At 51.3% G+C, this 17,650-nt stretch overlaps 1 protein-coding gene across 1 annotated transcript in view; it reads left to right on the plus strand.

The window, feature by feature from the left end:
* Positions 1-17,403, plus strand: part of ACSS1 (acyl-CoA synthetase short chain family member 1) — a 53,503-nt gene extending 36,100 nt beyond the window's left edge. The window contains exons 4-14 of the mRNA XM_084887092.1: positions 1,145-1,320; positions 1,696-1,848; positions 5,087-5,234; positions 5,690-5,827; positions 7,090-7,182; positions 8,508-8,620; positions 9,367-9,493; positions 10,241-10,368; positions 10,467-10,530; positions 14,506-14,621; positions 15,744-17,403. Of these exons, the coding sequence (XP_084743218.1) occupies positions 1,145-1,320; positions 1,696-1,848; positions 5,087-5,234; positions 5,690-5,827; positions 7,090-7,182; positions 8,508-8,620; positions 9,367-9,493; positions 10,241-10,368; positions 10,467-10,530; positions 14,506-14,621; positions 15,744-15,923 (1,436 nt within the window). The 3' untranslated portion in view covers positions 15,924-17,403. The remainder of the gene's footprint in view (positions 1-1,144; positions 1,321-1,695; positions 1,849-5,086; positions 5,235-5,689; positions 5,828-7,089; positions 7,183-8,507; positions 8,621-9,366; positions 9,494-10,240; positions 10,369-10,466; positions 10,531-14,505; positions 14,622-15,743) is intronic.
* Positions 17,404-17,650: the final 247 nt, after the last annotated feature.

The following is a 17,650-nucleotide window of genomic DNA, read 5'->3' on the forward strand; positions in this document are numbered from 1 at the left end:
CTTGGGAGGAAGAAAGAATGTGGGTATATTGCTTGAAATTGCTTTTCAGACTGAAAAGCCGAGGGAGATTGGTGCCTTAGTTAGGGCTCTCTTGGAAGCAGACCCTGAGGTGTGAGTACAAGTTCACTTGGGAAGGGGTCCTGTAAGGTGCTATAGGGCAGTGGGAGTGAGGCTTGGAAGAGGAATCAAATAAGAGCAACTTTCACAGTGCGTGCCCAGCGCTCAGTCCCACAGGGAAACCTTGTAATTTGGTGCAACCACGTGTGTCAGGATAACCCCCCTACTCAGGGATGAGGGAGTGGGGCATTTATATTCTGGTTTTTGAGAGTCACTTGTTGAGGGCTGCTGGAGTCAGGGTTCTGCTTGTGGCTCCCCAAGAAGCCCTTGGTGCAGAGTGACTCCAGGGGCCCCACTAGCCAGTCCTACACTGGATGGTTGTTCCAGGTTCTTCCTTAGGGAAGTAAAACCCCACTGTAACCTGATTCCTCCGGGTCATCCAAGTTAAGGGCGCAGTGCAAGGTTCATTTGTGGTCCTGAGGCCTGGTTGTGTTTGTACACGATTCCCTGCTCTACCTCCCCTTCCCCCGCCCCAGGTTAACCATGGAAGCTCTGGTCAGTCCAGCATTGCCACCGACCTGGCTGAGCCTGGCTAGGTCATTGAAGAGCACTTGTAAGCCTGGAGGGCCCTCCCTGAAGGTGAGGGTAGGGGCCAGCAGCTCCTGGCATTCACCTGGGGTGTGGTCTCTGTTCTCTGGCACTTTAGCCCTAGTTAGTACACAGGGCATGTTGGGGCTCTCTCTCTGGCTGCCCAGCTTTCTTGGTCTCTGCCTCATGGTTGGCTGTGGCTGGGGGTGATGTGACGGCCTCTCACCTAGGAAAGCTGCCGGGCAGGTGGAAGGCTGGGAGAGTTCAGCTTCCAAGTTACTTGTCTCCACTGACTTCCTGCTCCTCCTCAGAGCTGGGGAAAGGCCTGGGAGCTTCTATAGTCTGCACAAAGGTTGCAAAGCAGGCACACCCTCTACTGTGTTGTACTCAACATTGGACTTTATCACCCTCCTGTGCCTGGAATGTGTGTCTGCCAGTCTGGGCTGTGAGGGTCAAAGTGGAGAGGAAGCTGATGAGAAATGTCTGTTGTCTCTGTCAGCAAAGTGCAAGGTGGTTATCACCATCAACCAAGGACTGAGGGGAGGACGCGTGGTGGAGCTGAAGAAGATAGTGGATGAAGCCGTGAAGCAATGCCCAACGGTCCAGCATGTCCTGGTGGCTCACAGGACGGACAACAAGGTCCCCATGGGGAAGCTGGATGTCCACCTGGAGGAGGTGGGTCCGCCTCCCTTTGTACAGTTTGATGAGGAGAGGTTATTGTTGGGTTATCTGGGTCTGAGTCTTGTGAGATTGCAGTGTTGAATCTGGGTCCCCCCGAGATGTTCCGGGTGGTATTGGATGGGCTCACATGTGGTTGGGAAGATGGAACTCAGACACCACCAGCAGTGAAACAGTTGATGTAACAGAAATGATTGGATTCATCCTTTTATTTTGTGTCTTCTCTGTATCTGGAATGGAACTAGGTTAGAGAAGATGAGCTCGGATCCAGTCCGAGGAGTCTCACAGCAGCAGGGAGAGGTCTTCTCAGGGGCGCTGAGTGGAGGGGAGACTAACTGCTCTGGGTGGGGCTGTTTTTGTCTCCCCCTTCAGGCCATGGCCCAGGAGGAACCCGTGTGTACCCCAGAGAGCATGGGCAGTGAGGACATGCTCTTCCTGCTGTACACCTCTGGGAGCACCGGGAAGCCCAAGGGGCTCGTGCACACCCAGGCGGGCTACCTGCTGTTTGCCGCCATGACACACAAGGTACGGCCTTGGTGGTGGGCACAGCGTGGGCAGGTGGGATAGGGAAGGGGCCTGTGGGGCTGGGTGTAAGGCTGGAGCGCCTCCTGTTCTAAAGCAGTGCCCGTGGGCGTGAGGGGCTCCTGTGTCCCCTCATGAGCAGGGCTGCTACCAGTCGTGGCACTGGCTCAGTGGAGTGGGTTGGAAGGGGGGCCACGGTCTTGTTTTTGCTGAAACAGTCCAGGCCCCAAACCTGGACTCACTACTGGTGTTTAGCCCTTTGTACCTGTGTCCGAGTCTCCTATTGGCTCAAAGGCCTGCAGGAATCGGGCCCTCGCCAGCTCTGACGTACTCGCTGGTGGGGCCACATTCTGATGCTCAGACCCAAGACACTGTGGCCTTCCTGCGCCCTTTCCTCTATTAAATAAATGTCTAAATATATAATATATACTATTATATTTTAAAACTTCTTTTCAACTTAAAAGATCATATTTTTCTCCTGATTTTAAGAGAAAGTAGATTTTCATGGGCCCCTAAAACTATTGTGACCTCTAGACCCTGCCCATTAGGACCATATTTTAAAAGTAAAAAATTTACTTTAATAAAGCAACTTAAATTTAGTATGTGGAAATTATAATATTATAGTGAGCCATCTTTAGGAGTCATGAAGCAAACTCTAGGACATGTTTTGTTATTCCAATAAGTCTGTTTAGAAATCAGTACTCATTGAAATGTTGGCGGAGGACTGCAGTTTCACACGGCATCCCTGGTTGCCTTGGGAGGTGGGTGACATTTCCAGGTGGGATTGGGTTTCGATATACCATCTGTGGACCAGACTCTCTCTGTTGCAGAACCCAAACTCAGCTCCAACAGGTGCCAGCAGCAAAGGGGAGCGTCTGGCCAAGTGACTAGAAAGCCCAGGCCCTTCCAGTCAGGGCTTGGAGACTGTCCTGGGTCGTGGTATCTTCCCTGACTCAGCCCTCTTCTAAGTCCATAGGTTCCCAAACAGGCTATCAATTTGGCTTCCCCAGGGGCCAGAGGGATTCTCCACAATCCCAGTCACTGTGGGTCAGGGTGGGGGTGGGGGTGAGGGTGAAATATGCTGATTGGCCAGGCTGGGTCATGGAGGAGGCAAACTTCCTGGAATGAGAGTGGATGAGGAGCAGGTGCTGAATAGCGTGCACACAGCCTTCACGTGGCAATGTCCACTGGTGGCCACTCACACCACCCGTAAGGATATGAAAGTGAGGCAGAAAGACAGATGTGGTACAGAGCCAGGCTGAGCATTCAGTGTGTTACACTTAATACACTGTACTTATTAAAATAGTGGCCTCTGGCTGCTGCTGGGTGACCTTGAGAATGTCACAGAACCTCTTAAGAACTTAATGTTCTTATCTGAAAAACCTCACCCTTTCTCAGTTCTTGGTAGGGAAGTTATATAATGTAAGTAAAAATACTTTGGAAAATATGAACACAGAGACAACATACCAAGAAAGTCACAGAATGAATCAAATTGTTTCCACCAATTTATAAAAAAAACTAGAGGCCCAGCTTGCAAAATTGTGTGAGACCCAGACCTGCTGAGCTGCTGCAGGACCCCAGACCCACACCTCAAGACCCATCAATGCACCTCCTGGTGACCAGTTGTTTGGTTGTTACAGTGTTACAGTGTTATGGCCACTAGCCTTTATAATATAGATTAATACTAGGGAAGCTCAGGTGAGAGTTTCATCTTTTTATTTTTATTTTTTGCATTTTTAAGGTGTTTTGCATTTCTAGGAAACTACATGAACAAAAGAAGTGTGGGGACATAGGGACAAGCACCATCTTTTGAATTTTTTTTCAATACAATGAGATTTTTGGGGGAAGTATTAGTAATAGAACCTTTCAATCGTCTATACATACTGTGTGTGTGTGTGTGTGTGTGTGTACATGTGTCTTATGTATGTGTACACCTGTGTTTGCATGCACATGCAGAGGATATTAAGGCAGTTTGTTTCTTCAGGGAAAAGGACAGTTGACTCTGAAGGGATGATGGGAATGTGAACTGATTTGGGGAGTATAAAGTCTCATACTTTAATTTTTTGCAATTTTTAAGGGTTTAAAAAAATTGTGGCATAACTTTCCCTGGCTGGGTAGCTCAATTGGTTATACTGTCATCCTGATATGCCAAGGTTGTGGGTTCTATCCCAAGGTTATAGGTTCAATTTCTAGTCAAGGCATATATAAGAATCTCATCTAATAAAAGCTTAATATGCAAATTGATTGTCACTCCAACACACAAGATGGCTGCCCCCATGTGGTCAAAGATGGCTGCCCCCATGTGGACACAAGATGGTTAGCAATGGAGGGCAGTTGGGAAGGACCAGGCCTGTAAGGGAGGGCAGTGAGGAGTGACCGGGCCTGTAGGGGAGGGCAGTGGGGGTGATCAGGCCTGTAGGGGAGGGCAGTGGGGGTGATCAGGCCTGTAGGGGAGGGCAGTTAGGGGCAATAGGCTGGCAGGGCAGTACTTAGGCATCAATTCAGCTGGCAGGGGAGTGGTTAGGGGGTGATCAAGTTGACAGGTAGAAGCGATTAGGGGCAATCAGCAAGGCAGGCAGGCAGGCAAGCAGTTGGGAGCCAGAACTCTTAGATTGTGAGAGGGATTTGCTTTATGACCCCATCCTTTGAGGGGTCCCATATTGGAGAGAGTGCAGGCTGGCCTGAGGGACACACACCCCCGTGCATGAATTTCCTGTACTGGGCCTCTAGTCTATCAATAAATGCAGAAATAAGTGGAACAACAAATCAATGTTTCTCTTCCCCCTAAAATAAACAAATTATATATATATAAAAATCCTACATGTATTAAAAAAAACTAATTTTTAAAATTGTGGTGTATAACAAATGCAGAAAAATGTCCTTATACATATCACTCGGTAAAGTGTTCCCTGTGAGTACACACAAGCATGGGGCACCTTCAGCCCCTGGAAGGCCCCTCCCATGCAGTCCCCCAGCAAGACCAGCTCTAGTGTGACCTCTGCATGCAGGTTGGCTTAGTCAAGCTGGGGCTCACACGGTGTGCACGCCGAGGGCTGGCCTCTTTCCCTGTCCTCTGCCAGAGTCGGCATGCTGTTGCTTGTACTGTAACAGTAACTCTGTCTTCTCACACACCCCTCTGCTCTCTGCGGCCGATGGAGTGGCCACACTGTAGTCCCAGAACAGTCTTAGTGACGCGTGGAGCGTGGGTCACGGGCTCTGACAGCCTCTCCTGTTTCTGCAGCACGTGTTTGACTACCGGCCGGGAGACATCTTCGGCTGCGTGGCCGACATTGGCTGGATCACTGGGCACAGCTACGTGTTATACGGGCCCCTGTGCAATGGAGCGACCACTGTCCTTTTTGAGAGCACTCCAGTTTACCCTGATCCTGGTGAGGCCTGGGAACCAAATGGGGTCCCTGGGAGGGAGCGCCCTGGGAGACACAAGCATCGGTGGCCTGTCCGCAGCACTCCAGGGGGAGCACCAGTAGAGACCATTTAAATGCAACTGAACACGAGTTCTATATTCACTTTGCCTGGCTGTTTTTTTTAAATTCACAGAAACATGTTTTTAACTGATTCCTCACTATAGTGTACGGTGTACCCTATGGGGGGTGAAGCTGTCCAGAGACAGGTGGAGGGGCCAGCCTGCGGATGGGGGAGTGCCGGGGGTTGACTGCCACAGGGAACCCCTTCCCAGAGGTCTCCCTTCCCATCCCGGTGATGGGTGTTGAATGCAGGCTTGCATGTATCCAGCACCCAGTATTGTTGACTGACCTCCGAATTGGGTGAAAGTAGATACTGTCTGGTGGGCTCTCAGATGGACTGAACGGGGGCTCTTTTGTAGGTCGGTACTGGGAGGTGGTGGAGAGGTTGGGGATCAATCAGTTCTACGGTGCCCCGACGGCTATCCGGCTGCTGATAAAACATGGCGACTCCTGGGTGAAGAAGTACGACCGCTCGTCCCTGCGGACTCTGGGGTCAGGTGAGCACTGCTCTGTCGCGGGGGAGGGTGTGGGTGTTGTCTGTCAGAGCCACTGCAGGCTTCCAAATGGTTTTAATCACAGAAGCTACGTGTCTGTGTCCGAGGTGAAATCAATGTCAGACCCCACCCAGTAGGACGCAGAGGCCTGTCAGCCACTCCCCAGAGCCCACAGCTGTTAACAGTCTGGGCACAGCACTCCACACACTTTCTGTGTCCTTTCTTATTATGGGCTTTATTATTATTATAATTATTATTATTATTATCATCATCATCACTGAACCTTTGAGATCTGTTTCAGTGCTGAAATACGTTTTAAAAAGTATATTTTTATTGATGTTTAAAGAGAGAGGAAGAGAGAGAGAGATAGAAATCCATGAGAGAGAAACATGGGTTGGCTGCCTCATGCACACCCACTACCAGGAATGGAGCCTGCAACCTGGGAACGTGCCCTGACAGGGAATTGAACCAGTGACCTCTTGGTGTTTGGGTCGATGCTCAATCATTGAGCTACCCCAGCCAGGCGGGCTTCATCCTTACTATGAATCCTTACCAACTCTGTAAGGTAAGGGCTGAGCTCTTTGTTCAGTGGCTGCATGGGACTGCCCTGTGGAAGCCAGCTGCTGTTTCCTGAGCATCCCATGATGCTGGCCAAGCCCTGTACTAAATGTCATTCTGTGCTGTGCACGGCTCTCATTCTAGATATTTCCATGCAAATGTTGCAGAGTATAGGTTATCTCCGTTTTTAGTTTTAGCTGAAGTTGCCAAGGCACGTGAAAGCTTTTGGGAAAAGATACGGGTTAATTCAGAGGGCAGCTCGGAGGCCCTGCCTGTTCTCTCTGCTTTTCCCTGATGCCCCTATACGTGCTACCAGGTGCAGTCAGGAAGGAAACCCCCCATGCTCCTTGGTGAGGAAAAAGGAGACTTATGTAAAACTTATTTTAAAAAATAAAGAGAAGTACCCAAATTGCTCCCCAGAATTGCCGCACCAAATTACACCCCTACCGTGCATGGGGTATCCCTGTCCCTACATTCTTGTTGTTATTTTTTAATTTTTGACCCTCCAGTGGTAAAAACACCTTATTTAACTTTTATTCCTTTGATAAATCGGCCATCATGTGACCGATCCCAGTGCTTTTCTAACCCTTCTTTTTATGCCCTTGAGGAAAATTTCAGAGCTGTTTCCCCCTGAGCAATCTATTCCTTTTGGGTTCGGGTTTACTGGGGCCTGTTAATGTCCTTTTTTCTTGTGTGTGTGATTCCAGTGGGAGAACCAATCAACCACGAGGCCTGGGAATGGCTCCACAGAGTGGTGGGGGACAGCAAATGCACCCTGGTGGACACCTGGTGGCAGACAGGTGAGAGGGTCTCCCAGGAGGGCGTCAGGGCCCCCGGGAACCCGTGCAGGGCTCGCCCCGGGGGCCTTTCCTGCAGCCGCTGTGCTCTCCTGTTGCTGCGCGGAGAGCATGGGGCTGAGCACCGAGGGCGGGGGCTCAGGCGTGAGGCGTGAGAATGTGGGATCAACACTACGAACGCCTCAGCCCTCTCAGGGGTCCTCAAACTTTTTACAGTGGGGGCCAGATCACGGTCCCTCAGAGAGCTGGAGGGCCGGACTATATGAACTACTAATTCCTACTGTAACACCTCGGCTGCGCTCACTGCCCAAAAAACCTGGCGGGCCGGATCAGACTCCTCTGCGGGCTGCATGTGGCCTTCGGGCTGTAGTTTGAAGACCCCTGCTCCACATGGTGGTTGCTGAAAGCCTGGTGGCTGAAGCTCAGAGGTGGAGCCTGGCTTTGCAGCTGTAAGGCCTGGGATGTGTGATGACTTCTCTGAGACTCAGTTTCCTCGTCTGTAAAATGGGGCGCTCCCTCCAGGCTCTGAGTGAGGAGGATACCGTTCACTCCTGTGGCCCAGGCCTGACATGCAGCAGGCGCTCAGCTGAAGGTGCGCGCTCCTCAGGAGGGCCCCTTTCTGCACGCGAGCGATGAGCCGAGCCCTGCTGCCTACGGGACTCTACGTCTAAACCTAAGTGTTAGTGGGAAAAGGCGATCCTGTGGCATTTGGTTTAGATTTGCCCCCTCGTCTCTAGAGTGTCTGACTTATCAGGATGTCTGGGGCAGGAGACCACCCCTGATGCAGTGGAGGGCTCGTCTTTCCGGAAGCCAGAAAACTGGGGCGCTCCGAGTGGCTTAATTCTCATCCATTCGGGAGGGCACAGGACAGAGGTTACCGTGAGGTATTGCCATGCAGGCCGATAGAGGGAAGAGCAATAATGCGACACAGAATTGTGGGCTTCTGGCTTTGTTGTTTGGGGCACTGGTCCAGAAGCGATTCTTCAGCTTTCTGTGCCAGTAGGTGGGCTCCACCCCTTCCACTGACACGCTGGCGGGACCAGCGGGGCCGGGGAGGAGAGGCAGCACCCATGGGCTGTGGAGCCACCGCACCTGGGCCGGAGCCCCCTGCCGGGCCCCACTCCCAGGATCCAAGTCTAGTTTCGTCTCAGAGAAGAGTCCTTGGGACAGTGGGGGCTGTTACCTTGCCCCAAATCGTCAGTCCCACCCACTCTGTCCCAGCCAGTCTGTCCCAGATTCTTGACGGCTTGGCCTGGAAAAGTGTGGCCTGGAAAAATGTGGTGCTAACCTCTTGGCCCATCGGCATTTCTCCCCGGTCATCCCCATAGAAACGGGCGGCATCTGCATCGCACCGCGGCCCTCGGAAGAAGGGGCAGAAATCCTCCCCGCCATGGCCATGAGGCCCTTCTATGGCATTATCCCGGCTCTCATGGATGAGAAGGTGGGTAGGGGCCTCCCCTCCTCCACGCACACTCTACTGCGCTCCCCGGTGTTTCTGCCTGCCTTCCTGGACTCTTTTGCCTTATCGCCCACGTCACACATGCCCAGGGCCCGGCAGAGGGTGGAAGGAGCCGGTGTCCTCAGCAGCGTGCACTGCAGGCTCCTCGTGGACACGGCGGGTGCAGTCACCACGTGGGGCGAGCCCAGGTCCCCGCAGAGCCCTCTCCAGGGGGGTTCCTCGCGGAGCAAGAGGCTCTGGACAGTTCCTTTGGGGCACATTTACTCTCTCTCTCTCTCTCTCTCTCTCTCTCTCTCTCTCTCTCTCAATTGCTTTATTGATTAAGGTATTACATATGTGTCCTTATCTCCCCATTACCTCCCCACTCATGCCGTCACCCCCCTGTTGTCTGTGTCCATGACACTTGCTATCTTTCTGTCTCAGGCCAAGCAGCTAGGACAGTGGCCGACAAACTCATTAGTCAACAGAGCCAAATATCAATAGTACACCAATTGAAATTTCTTTTGAGAGCCAGTTTTTTAAAACTTAAACTATATAGGTAGGTATGTTGTTATTAGCTTAATTAGGTACGTGGTATTTTGTGGAAGAGCCACACTCAAGGGGCCAAAGTGGCTCTCAGCCGAGGTTTGCCGACCACTGAGCTAGGAGAAGGATACTGATTGTCAGTTCTTTGCTTCTCAACCAGAATCTGTCCTTATTTTCAAATGCCTGTCTTCCCTGGTCTGCAGGGGAACCTTTTGAAGGGCAACAATGTTTCCGGCGCTCTGTGCATCGCGCAGGCCTGGCCGGGCATGGCCAGGACCATCTACGGAAACCACCAGAGGTTCCTGGAGGCCTACTTCAAGGTTTACCCAGGTGAGCGGTGCCTTTCCACCCGCTGCCGGAGCCCTGTCCTCGGAACATGTTTCCAAGGGGACGGTGCGTGTGAGCGTCCCTAGTGCAGGCTCAGAGCAGGGGCTCTGAGGCCTGAATTTAAGTCCTGCTCCCTCCCCTGCTGCCCCCCTGACTTTATGTCTGAAATGGGAGAGCCTCACCTCGGAACGTCCCTGGGTGCAGGGGGAGAGCGTGCAGACCCCTGAGCCTATGGCCCATGGTGCGGACTCGGCAGGCTGTCAGGGAAACTGTCAGGACGGCTGGACGCTTTCTGCTGGCCTGCTTTCCCCACGGGTGGCTTTGTGTCGTCGGTTGGACATTTGCGTGTATAGTATAGCTGTTGGAACCCATGGCCTTTAGTCTCGAGTCTGTTATCGAGACTCACCTTTGGGGAAAGGTGAGGGCGCTCCTCGTATGACTCCTGCTCCCCAGGCGTTTGCAGTCTTGATTGCATTCAGCTGTGTCGGGGCCATCTGCCCTCTCCCTAGCACCCAGCCACACGGCCCAGCGAGGCAGTGTCTCCCGCAGGGAGGGAGGGCCAGCAGGCAGCAGGCTGGCGGAGCGCGGGGCTTCAGAGCTTCCTGCCGTAGAGCACGGCTGGGACACGGCCCCCTTGTGCCCGCGAAGGAAGGACACAACTGGTTAGGCTTATATGCATGACACTTGCTGTCTTTGGTTAGGAGGTCCTGGTTGGGAGGTGCTGGCTCTGAATTCCCTACTGGGTTGCAGGCTACTACTTCACCGGAGACGGAGCCTGCCGAACCGAGGGAGGCCATTACCAGATCACGGGGCGGATGGACGACGTCATCAACATCAGCGGCCACCGGCTGGGCACGGCGGAGATCGAGGATGCCATCGTGAGCACAGGCCCCGTTCGCCCGGCTGGGAGCTGTAGTTGGAGGTGTCGGGTGTTCACCCTCCCACATACGTCGCCTTTTGCTTCTGTTCTGTGCAGGCGAGCCACCCCGAAGTGCCGGAGACCGCCGTCATTGGCTACCCGCATGACATCAAAGGAGAAGGTGAGGCCCGGGAGGAACTCTGGTCTGGCTCCCATCACAGCCCCTCTGTGAAGAGAACAGCCTCTGGAGGATGGTGGCAGGGCGTTGATGGGTGAAGCTGCTGGTTTTCTTCTCTTTCAAGTGCAGATTCGGGGTGAGGAGGCTGAGCAGTATGCCTGTTAGACTGAGGCCAGGTTTCTGAGACACTCTGGCCCTGCTGTCCTTTATTTTTTTATTTTTAAAATATATTTTATTGAGTTTTTACAGAGAGGAAGGGAGAGGGATAGATAGAAACATCGATGAGAGAGAAACATCGATCAGCTGCCTCTTGCACACCCCCTACTGGGGATGTGTCCACAACCAAGGTACATGCCCTTGACCGGAATTGAACCTGGGACCCTTCAGTCTGCAGGCCGACGCTCTACCACTGAGCCAAGTCTGTTTCAACTGTGCTGTCCTTTAAGGACACGCATCCGCAAGCAGCCCTGAGCTCTTGGGCTCCAGCTGAGCCGGGAGTTCGCTGCTCTGTGCGCGTTGACTGACAGCACGATCACAGAGGACTTAGGTTGAAAACGCCCGGCCTTGCTCACTGCGTCGCCCTGCACAGGCTGGTGCACAGACCCAGTGCCAGCCCTGCAGCTACACTGCTGACCAGGCTGTGCCTGGCGGGCTCCTCTGCTGCTCTGGGACTTCTTTTAGAGGAAGTTGACCTGTGGCCCCACTGCACAGCGTCACACAGATGGGAATGCAGAACAAGTGATCAGAAACGTCTTCTTTTTGTTGTTATTAATCCTCATCTGGGGATATTTTTCTATTGATTTTTAGAGAGAGGGGAGGAGTGACAGAACTATCCATGTGGGAGACACAATGATTGGTTGCCTCCCACATGTGCCCTGACCGGGGATTGAGCCTGCAACCGAGGTATACGCCCTTGACCAGGAGTCGAACCCACAACCCTTCAGTGTACAGCCTGATGCTCTATTCACTGAGCCAAACGGGCTAGGGCCAAAATTGTCTTCTTTACCGCAGACATACTTTTTCCCAAAGTCTGCTGGTTTCTAAGCAGGTGGGAAGGTGCAGGGTCACCTGAGTGTTGTGATGCCGGGGCCCAGTGACCTGGAGATCCACTGACCCCGTGCTGCACTGCTGGGCGGACTGGCCTCAGCTGCCTGCCAAGTGGTCTGGCCTGGGCGCTCTTCATCTTGCTGTCAGAGAGAGTCTGTGTCGCGTGTCCCAGAGGTCACCTTCTCCCTTCCATGTGTGCCACTGCTCCGTTATTTGCTGGGCACTTGCTCTAAACCGGCCCTTTGTAAACATTGATATTTGTTTCAGTTGCCCTGAGAAGGCTGTGCCCATGAGGCGGCCTGCCCTTTGTTAACAGGAGGTTGGGCTGAGGGGAGCTCTCGGGGACCAGAGGGCGTGGAGATGAAAGCAGGTCTTCCTGTGTGACTGTCAAGGCCTCAGGCACTTCACGCTCCCATAAGCAGCTCTCAGCACTGCTCCCTGGCACCCTCAGCGACTGATGTTGCCAAGTCTTTTCATGTCTGCCAGGCTAGTGGGGGAGAATTGTACATAAGGAGTATGGTGATATAAATTTCCCCTATTTCTTACAAAATCGAGCATCTGTCCATTTGTAGTACATAACCCATCAGCTGCTCTTGCGAAAGCTTTTGTGCATTTATTGGTGCCCACGCTCTCTGTCTGTGCTTCTTCTCACCCCCGTGCCGTGCCTCTGCCAGCGGCCTGGCTCACTGGTCCCTGAGGTCAGCTGTGCACGCCTCCTCTGGGCTGGCAGCTGACTCCTCCTCCTCCCACGTCCAGGCTTTCCTGACGCTTCTCTGCCCGGAATTCACCAATCCAGGCTCAGTTTATTGCCATCTCGTTACAGAATCAAGTGACTGGCAGGGAAGGGTGCCGATTAGAGACAAGGGGGCACCTGGCAGCATGTCCAGTGTGATCCCACCAGGGTCTAAAAGATGGCGCCATATACCCAAGGGGTTAGCTTTAAAATTTGTGTCTGGGGACAGCAGCCAGAGCCCCTGAGAACCTCCTCCTCGTGGGTTCTGTCACCATTTAATCCTGACGCAGCCACGAGGCCGGTATTGTTAGCTCACAGGTCCCAGGTAGAAACCTGTGCCATAGCGTGGCTACGTGACTTCCTCACAGGAAGCAAGTAGCAGAGCCAGAATAGGGAGCAAGAACAGTCTCCCCTAATCATAATTCTGCTCTGCCTTTCAGGGGTGGAGTGAAGGGAGAGAGCCAGGAGGGGAGGTATAGTTTTATTTTACAAACTTCTACTTTGTTTTAATTTTGGCAATCAGTGTGTGTTGCTTTGGTAGTTTTAAAATTTTAATTAAATCCACAATAAACATCTCTCAGTGGGCCTACACAGACAGCTCAGGTGTTAGCTTTGTGCCTTTCCTCTGAGCTCCAGTGGTTTGGGCCTAGACTGTTCGGAATTTCAAATACCAAAAGGAGAGAAAAGTGCAGCTGTTCCCCTCAAAGATCTCACAGCCTTAGTGAGGTGGGCATGGGGGACCAACAGCTGTTCACACATAGCAAGTGCCACAGCTGCATTCACGGACAGAGTCAGGAACGGCTTCCCAGAGTCCAAGGCAGCTGAACTGGGTCTTGAGGGATGAACAGGAGTTTGCCAGGTGGAAATGGGAGGAGGCTTTCAGGGAAAGGCTGTAAGTGTCTACCGATTGTGGCTTATTCAGGAAAGTCATTCATTGATGCATTTGACAAACATTTGTTGAGCACCTACTATATCCCAGGCACAGTTGTAGATGCTGAGACACAGCAGAAAGTGAGAGATAGAAGTTTCTGTCATGCTGTAGTGGTTAGAGATTAGAGGGGGGAGAAAGACATAAACAATAAATAGGATCAATGAGGAAACTACATAGTATATTAGGTGATATGTGCCGGAAGGAGAATTCGTTAGGATAGGGTGAAATTGATATAGGAATAAAATACAAATAAACAAGGAAGGCTACACACACACACACACACACACACACACACACACACACACATATATATGTGTGTGTGTGTGTGTGTGTAGCCTTCCTTGTTTATTTGTATTTTATTCCTATATCAATTTCACCCTATCCTAACTAAAGAAACCAGCTGCAACAAGATCATCAACATAGGATTTGAAATCCTTTGAATTTATATATATTGATATATATATATATATATATATATATATATATATATCAATATATATAGTGTATGAGAGAAGAGGACATTGCTGGTCAGTGAGGCAAAGGACAGACTGTCCAAGATGGTGCTGGGACAAGTGACTAATCAAATTGACAAAATATTGAATTAGATCCTGATGTCATACCAAATACAAGATTATCCCAGATAAATTAAAAAGGAATGCATTATTTGCAGTAGCCGTGGGAGCTCTGGTAAAGCTTTTCTGGAATGTGGTAGGATATTGGCAAAGTGTCTGTGCTCTGGTGTGGGATGGCCGCTGCCGCCCAGCAGACTCTGCCATGACAGATCTGTCCGTCATGGGGCTCATGTAACCAAATTACTGCATTTTTAACTTGTATTTTTATTGAGCTATCCACTGTGGCAAGTGCTTGCCATGTTGCACACATACCCACAAAGATGGTGCCATGTGCAGTACTACCTCACGGGAGCTGAGAGCAAACTTCCTATGAGCCCATGTCATAGGCTATTTCACAGGTGCAAGGACAGTGAGAGAGGATAAGTCCTGTGTTCAAGGTCACACACACAGCCAGTCAACACCAGAGCCATGGTGCCAAGCTCTCGCCCACCCATGCCCACCCAACGTGGGACATTCAGAGGAACTGACAGAATCACTTCCTTTTTGAATGAAGATGATAATGCATCTTTAGGGATGCAACTAAAGAAACCAGCTGCAACAAGATCATCAACCTAGGATTTGAAATCCTTTGAATTTATGGTGATTTGTGTACAGCACTCTGGCTAACACATCCTAAAATCTTGCTCTCCTTCCAGCTGCATTTGCCTTCATTGTGTTGAAAGATACAGCAGACTCGGATGCTGTGTTGAAAGAGCTCAGGTCCTCAGTGGCCACCAAGATTGCCAAGTACGCTGTGCCCGATGAGATTCTGGTAAGTGGACTTACGGCCTCAGGTTAGACTGCACTGTTCATCTACACCTTCTTCTCCTCTTCACACAACGAACATCACAACAACACTGACGCCAGCTGATTGGCTCCCTTGGTGGTAGGTGAGGGTGGCAGATGGCTGTATTGTCGGAGAGAGGGGGAGAGGGGCAGGGAGATGTAGCGGCATCAGTTTGCACAGCTTGCCTGTTCAGGGGGTAGTGCCGAGCAAGATTAGATGCTCTCTTACTTTGGCATTTGGGGGCTGGTTACAAGGGGAAGAAAATTAGGGAGAAATGGAGAAACAGGTGGAGAGCACCAGTTTTTCAGCCCCTGGGTGTGGTTCCCGAACACTTTTCCCAGTGCTGGCAAAGGAGATGCCGCAGAGCCTACCTGGGGGAGCCTGTGTTGGAGTAGGTTAGTGGAAGAACTGGGTGACCCCTCAGCCCTTTAGCGTTTCACTCCTCCCTTTGTGACATTCCCCCCATGGTGTTCCTTCGCATGGAAGCGGCCCTCTGAAGCACCACTTGGTGTGGCACAAGGTCAAGCTGTTGGCCTGGGAACCAGAGTTTCAGCAAGACCTGAACTCTCCTTGCAGGAACTGAACTCTTTCTTAAAAAATAGGTCATTAACAACGAGCCCAAATACAGCTCCCAAGGTACTGCCATTGACCGTGAATGGGTCGCGGCTTTTGGAAAGTGTGAAATGCTAAACTCCTACACACTAGCAAGACAACATTTTTTCTCTTAAGTAGCTCTCACCTCATACATAAGACAAAACCAACCCAGACCCAGGCCAGTGGGTAGAGACAAGCTGCTGTGGCGCGGGTTTGCTCCTGTTGCTGCCCGGGGGCCCTCGCTCATGTAGCTTATGGGAGAAACAGGTGTCAGCAGTGCGGCGAACGCAGGTACAGGGGAACCCGGGCCTGCTGGAGGCTTGGGCAGGACTCGCAGTTGAGTGTGCCCTTTGGGTTGATACAGCGTCAGGTCCAGATTGTAGGTGGGTGAAGCCAGAGACCGTGGGCCTCACCATCCCCTGGGAAGAGCCCTTCTTTCCTCAATGCGGTCGGATGCTGGCTGGGGATGCAGGCACCACGTGAGATTCTAACATTGCACCCCTTCCTTGCCAGGTAGTGAAACGTCTTCCAAAAACTCGGTCTGGAAAAGTCATGCGGAGGCTCCTGAGGAAGGTCATCATGGACAAGACTCAGAACCTGGGGGACACTACCACCCTGGAGGACCCCAACACCATCACGGAATTAATAAATGCCTACAAGGAGCACAAAGACAAGAAGGCCGCTGGCCGGTGATGCCCAAGCCCCTAACTTGTCCTTCTAGGGCACAGCCCTCCGTTGGCTTGTTTTTAGATGTCCCAGAGTAGTGTCCTCCCAGCGCGTAACCCACACCGCCCCTCATGTAAAGTCCGTGCCAAAACCCCTTCCCCTTTGTGTTGGAGAACCCATGCGAGGATTCTGTAAAATTAGTTGAGGTCCGATGTACTTGTCCTGAATTTGGTTTCCTTGAATGAAAAGTCTCTGTTGACTCTGTGTCTGTGCCCGCGCCAGACTGCACAGGAAGGTGAAAAACTTGGTGAAGTGTGCCTGCTCTGATGACTGAGAAGTAGAAGCAGGCAGGTTTCCCCCCCCCCCCCCCCCCAGATGTTTCTAGATATAAAAGGTGGATGTGTTATTTTTTATACTTTTATATTTTGGAAGAATAACATGCAAACATGTGGAATGTGTGGGTTTGCTTGTACATGCTCTTTGTAACACCTAGAGTTGTGAAAATCTTGTCTGCCTTCGCTCATGGGGAAACATGGAGAGAGTCGGGGGTGCACTTGTGATGATGGTTTGGCATAGTTGGAAATGTGAATCGGAAGTGCTGGCACCCCAGTCTAAACACAGCTCTCTTGAGAATGCTCGAGCCTGCAGCATGCCTTTTTCTGGTATACATTTCTACTTCTCTTGGTTTGTGTACAGTGAAACTCAACTTGTAAAGTGGTGGCACGGATGTGCTCACCTTTTAGTCCTAAAGCTGCTCCAGTCACACATTCTTGTTTCTCCAAGTTGTGATCTGGGAAGATTCTCCCCTCCCCACCTTGGATACCTCTTGGTAGGAGATTAGCATGCTCCCAATTTGTGGGGTGGTTCAGGGAAGCCAGCGAAAACTCAGGACTTGGTTAGAGTCCTAGCATGGACTCAGCTAGAACTCTGCCTGTCTTCATTCTGTCGTTGGGGCACAAGAACCACAGAGGCCCAGAGATGAGGGCTGGAGCCCTGAATCAAGTTTCTCCCTTTCAATGTGCCTTAAGTCCCCTAAGGTTAGCATGATGATGTAATCATCAAGTCAGAAAGTGTTTGTTTATTAGCCAAGCATGCCAGGGACGATGGTGTGGAGCACTGGGGAAGGTAGCCTGGAAGACAGGAAAGGTCATCCTTGTCTTTACCTCACAGTCCACAGTACTTTGCACCTGTGTCAGTGTTCAAGGAGTGTCTGGGGTATTGGATACTTACTGTGGGCGGTAGCTGTACTGGCCTCTGGGGTGATTAGGCAAGTATACCTGTGGCACCAACGGAGTGGCCATAGGCTGTAGCACACAGATATACGGTCTGTTGTCACAGTGCTTAGCCACAGAGGACCATACACCTGGACCTGTCACATGTGTGGTACACTAAGAAGACCGTAGTTATGGTGCTATTTATGAGATGGCTTAGATGGAAGCTTGCACAGTGACCAGGGCCTCAGAGTGATCTGCAGGGCAGCTCTAATAAAGCTTTATTTTGTTCATTCTCTTCTGTTTGTGGTGATGTTCTTGATCAACTAATGTTGTTGAATATAATCCCAAGAACAAAACTAGAAGGGGCCTAGTCACTCAAAAGAACACACACACACACACACACACACACACACAATCTATTGTCTGTTAGGGAGGAACTATACAATAACAGGTCACCCACCTTAGACTTAAGTTTACCTGTCTTTAGATGATTGTGCTGTCCAATACACTAGCCACATGTGGCTAGTTCAATGTAAATAT

This window comes from Pipistrellus hanaki (genome assembly GCF_964339955.1).
Source record: "Pipistrellus hanaki genome assembly, chromosome: 6".
Classification (NCBI taxonomy): domain Eukaryota; kingdom Metazoa; phylum Chordata; class Mammalia; order Chiroptera; family Vespertilionidae; genus Pipistrellus; species Pipistrellus hanaki.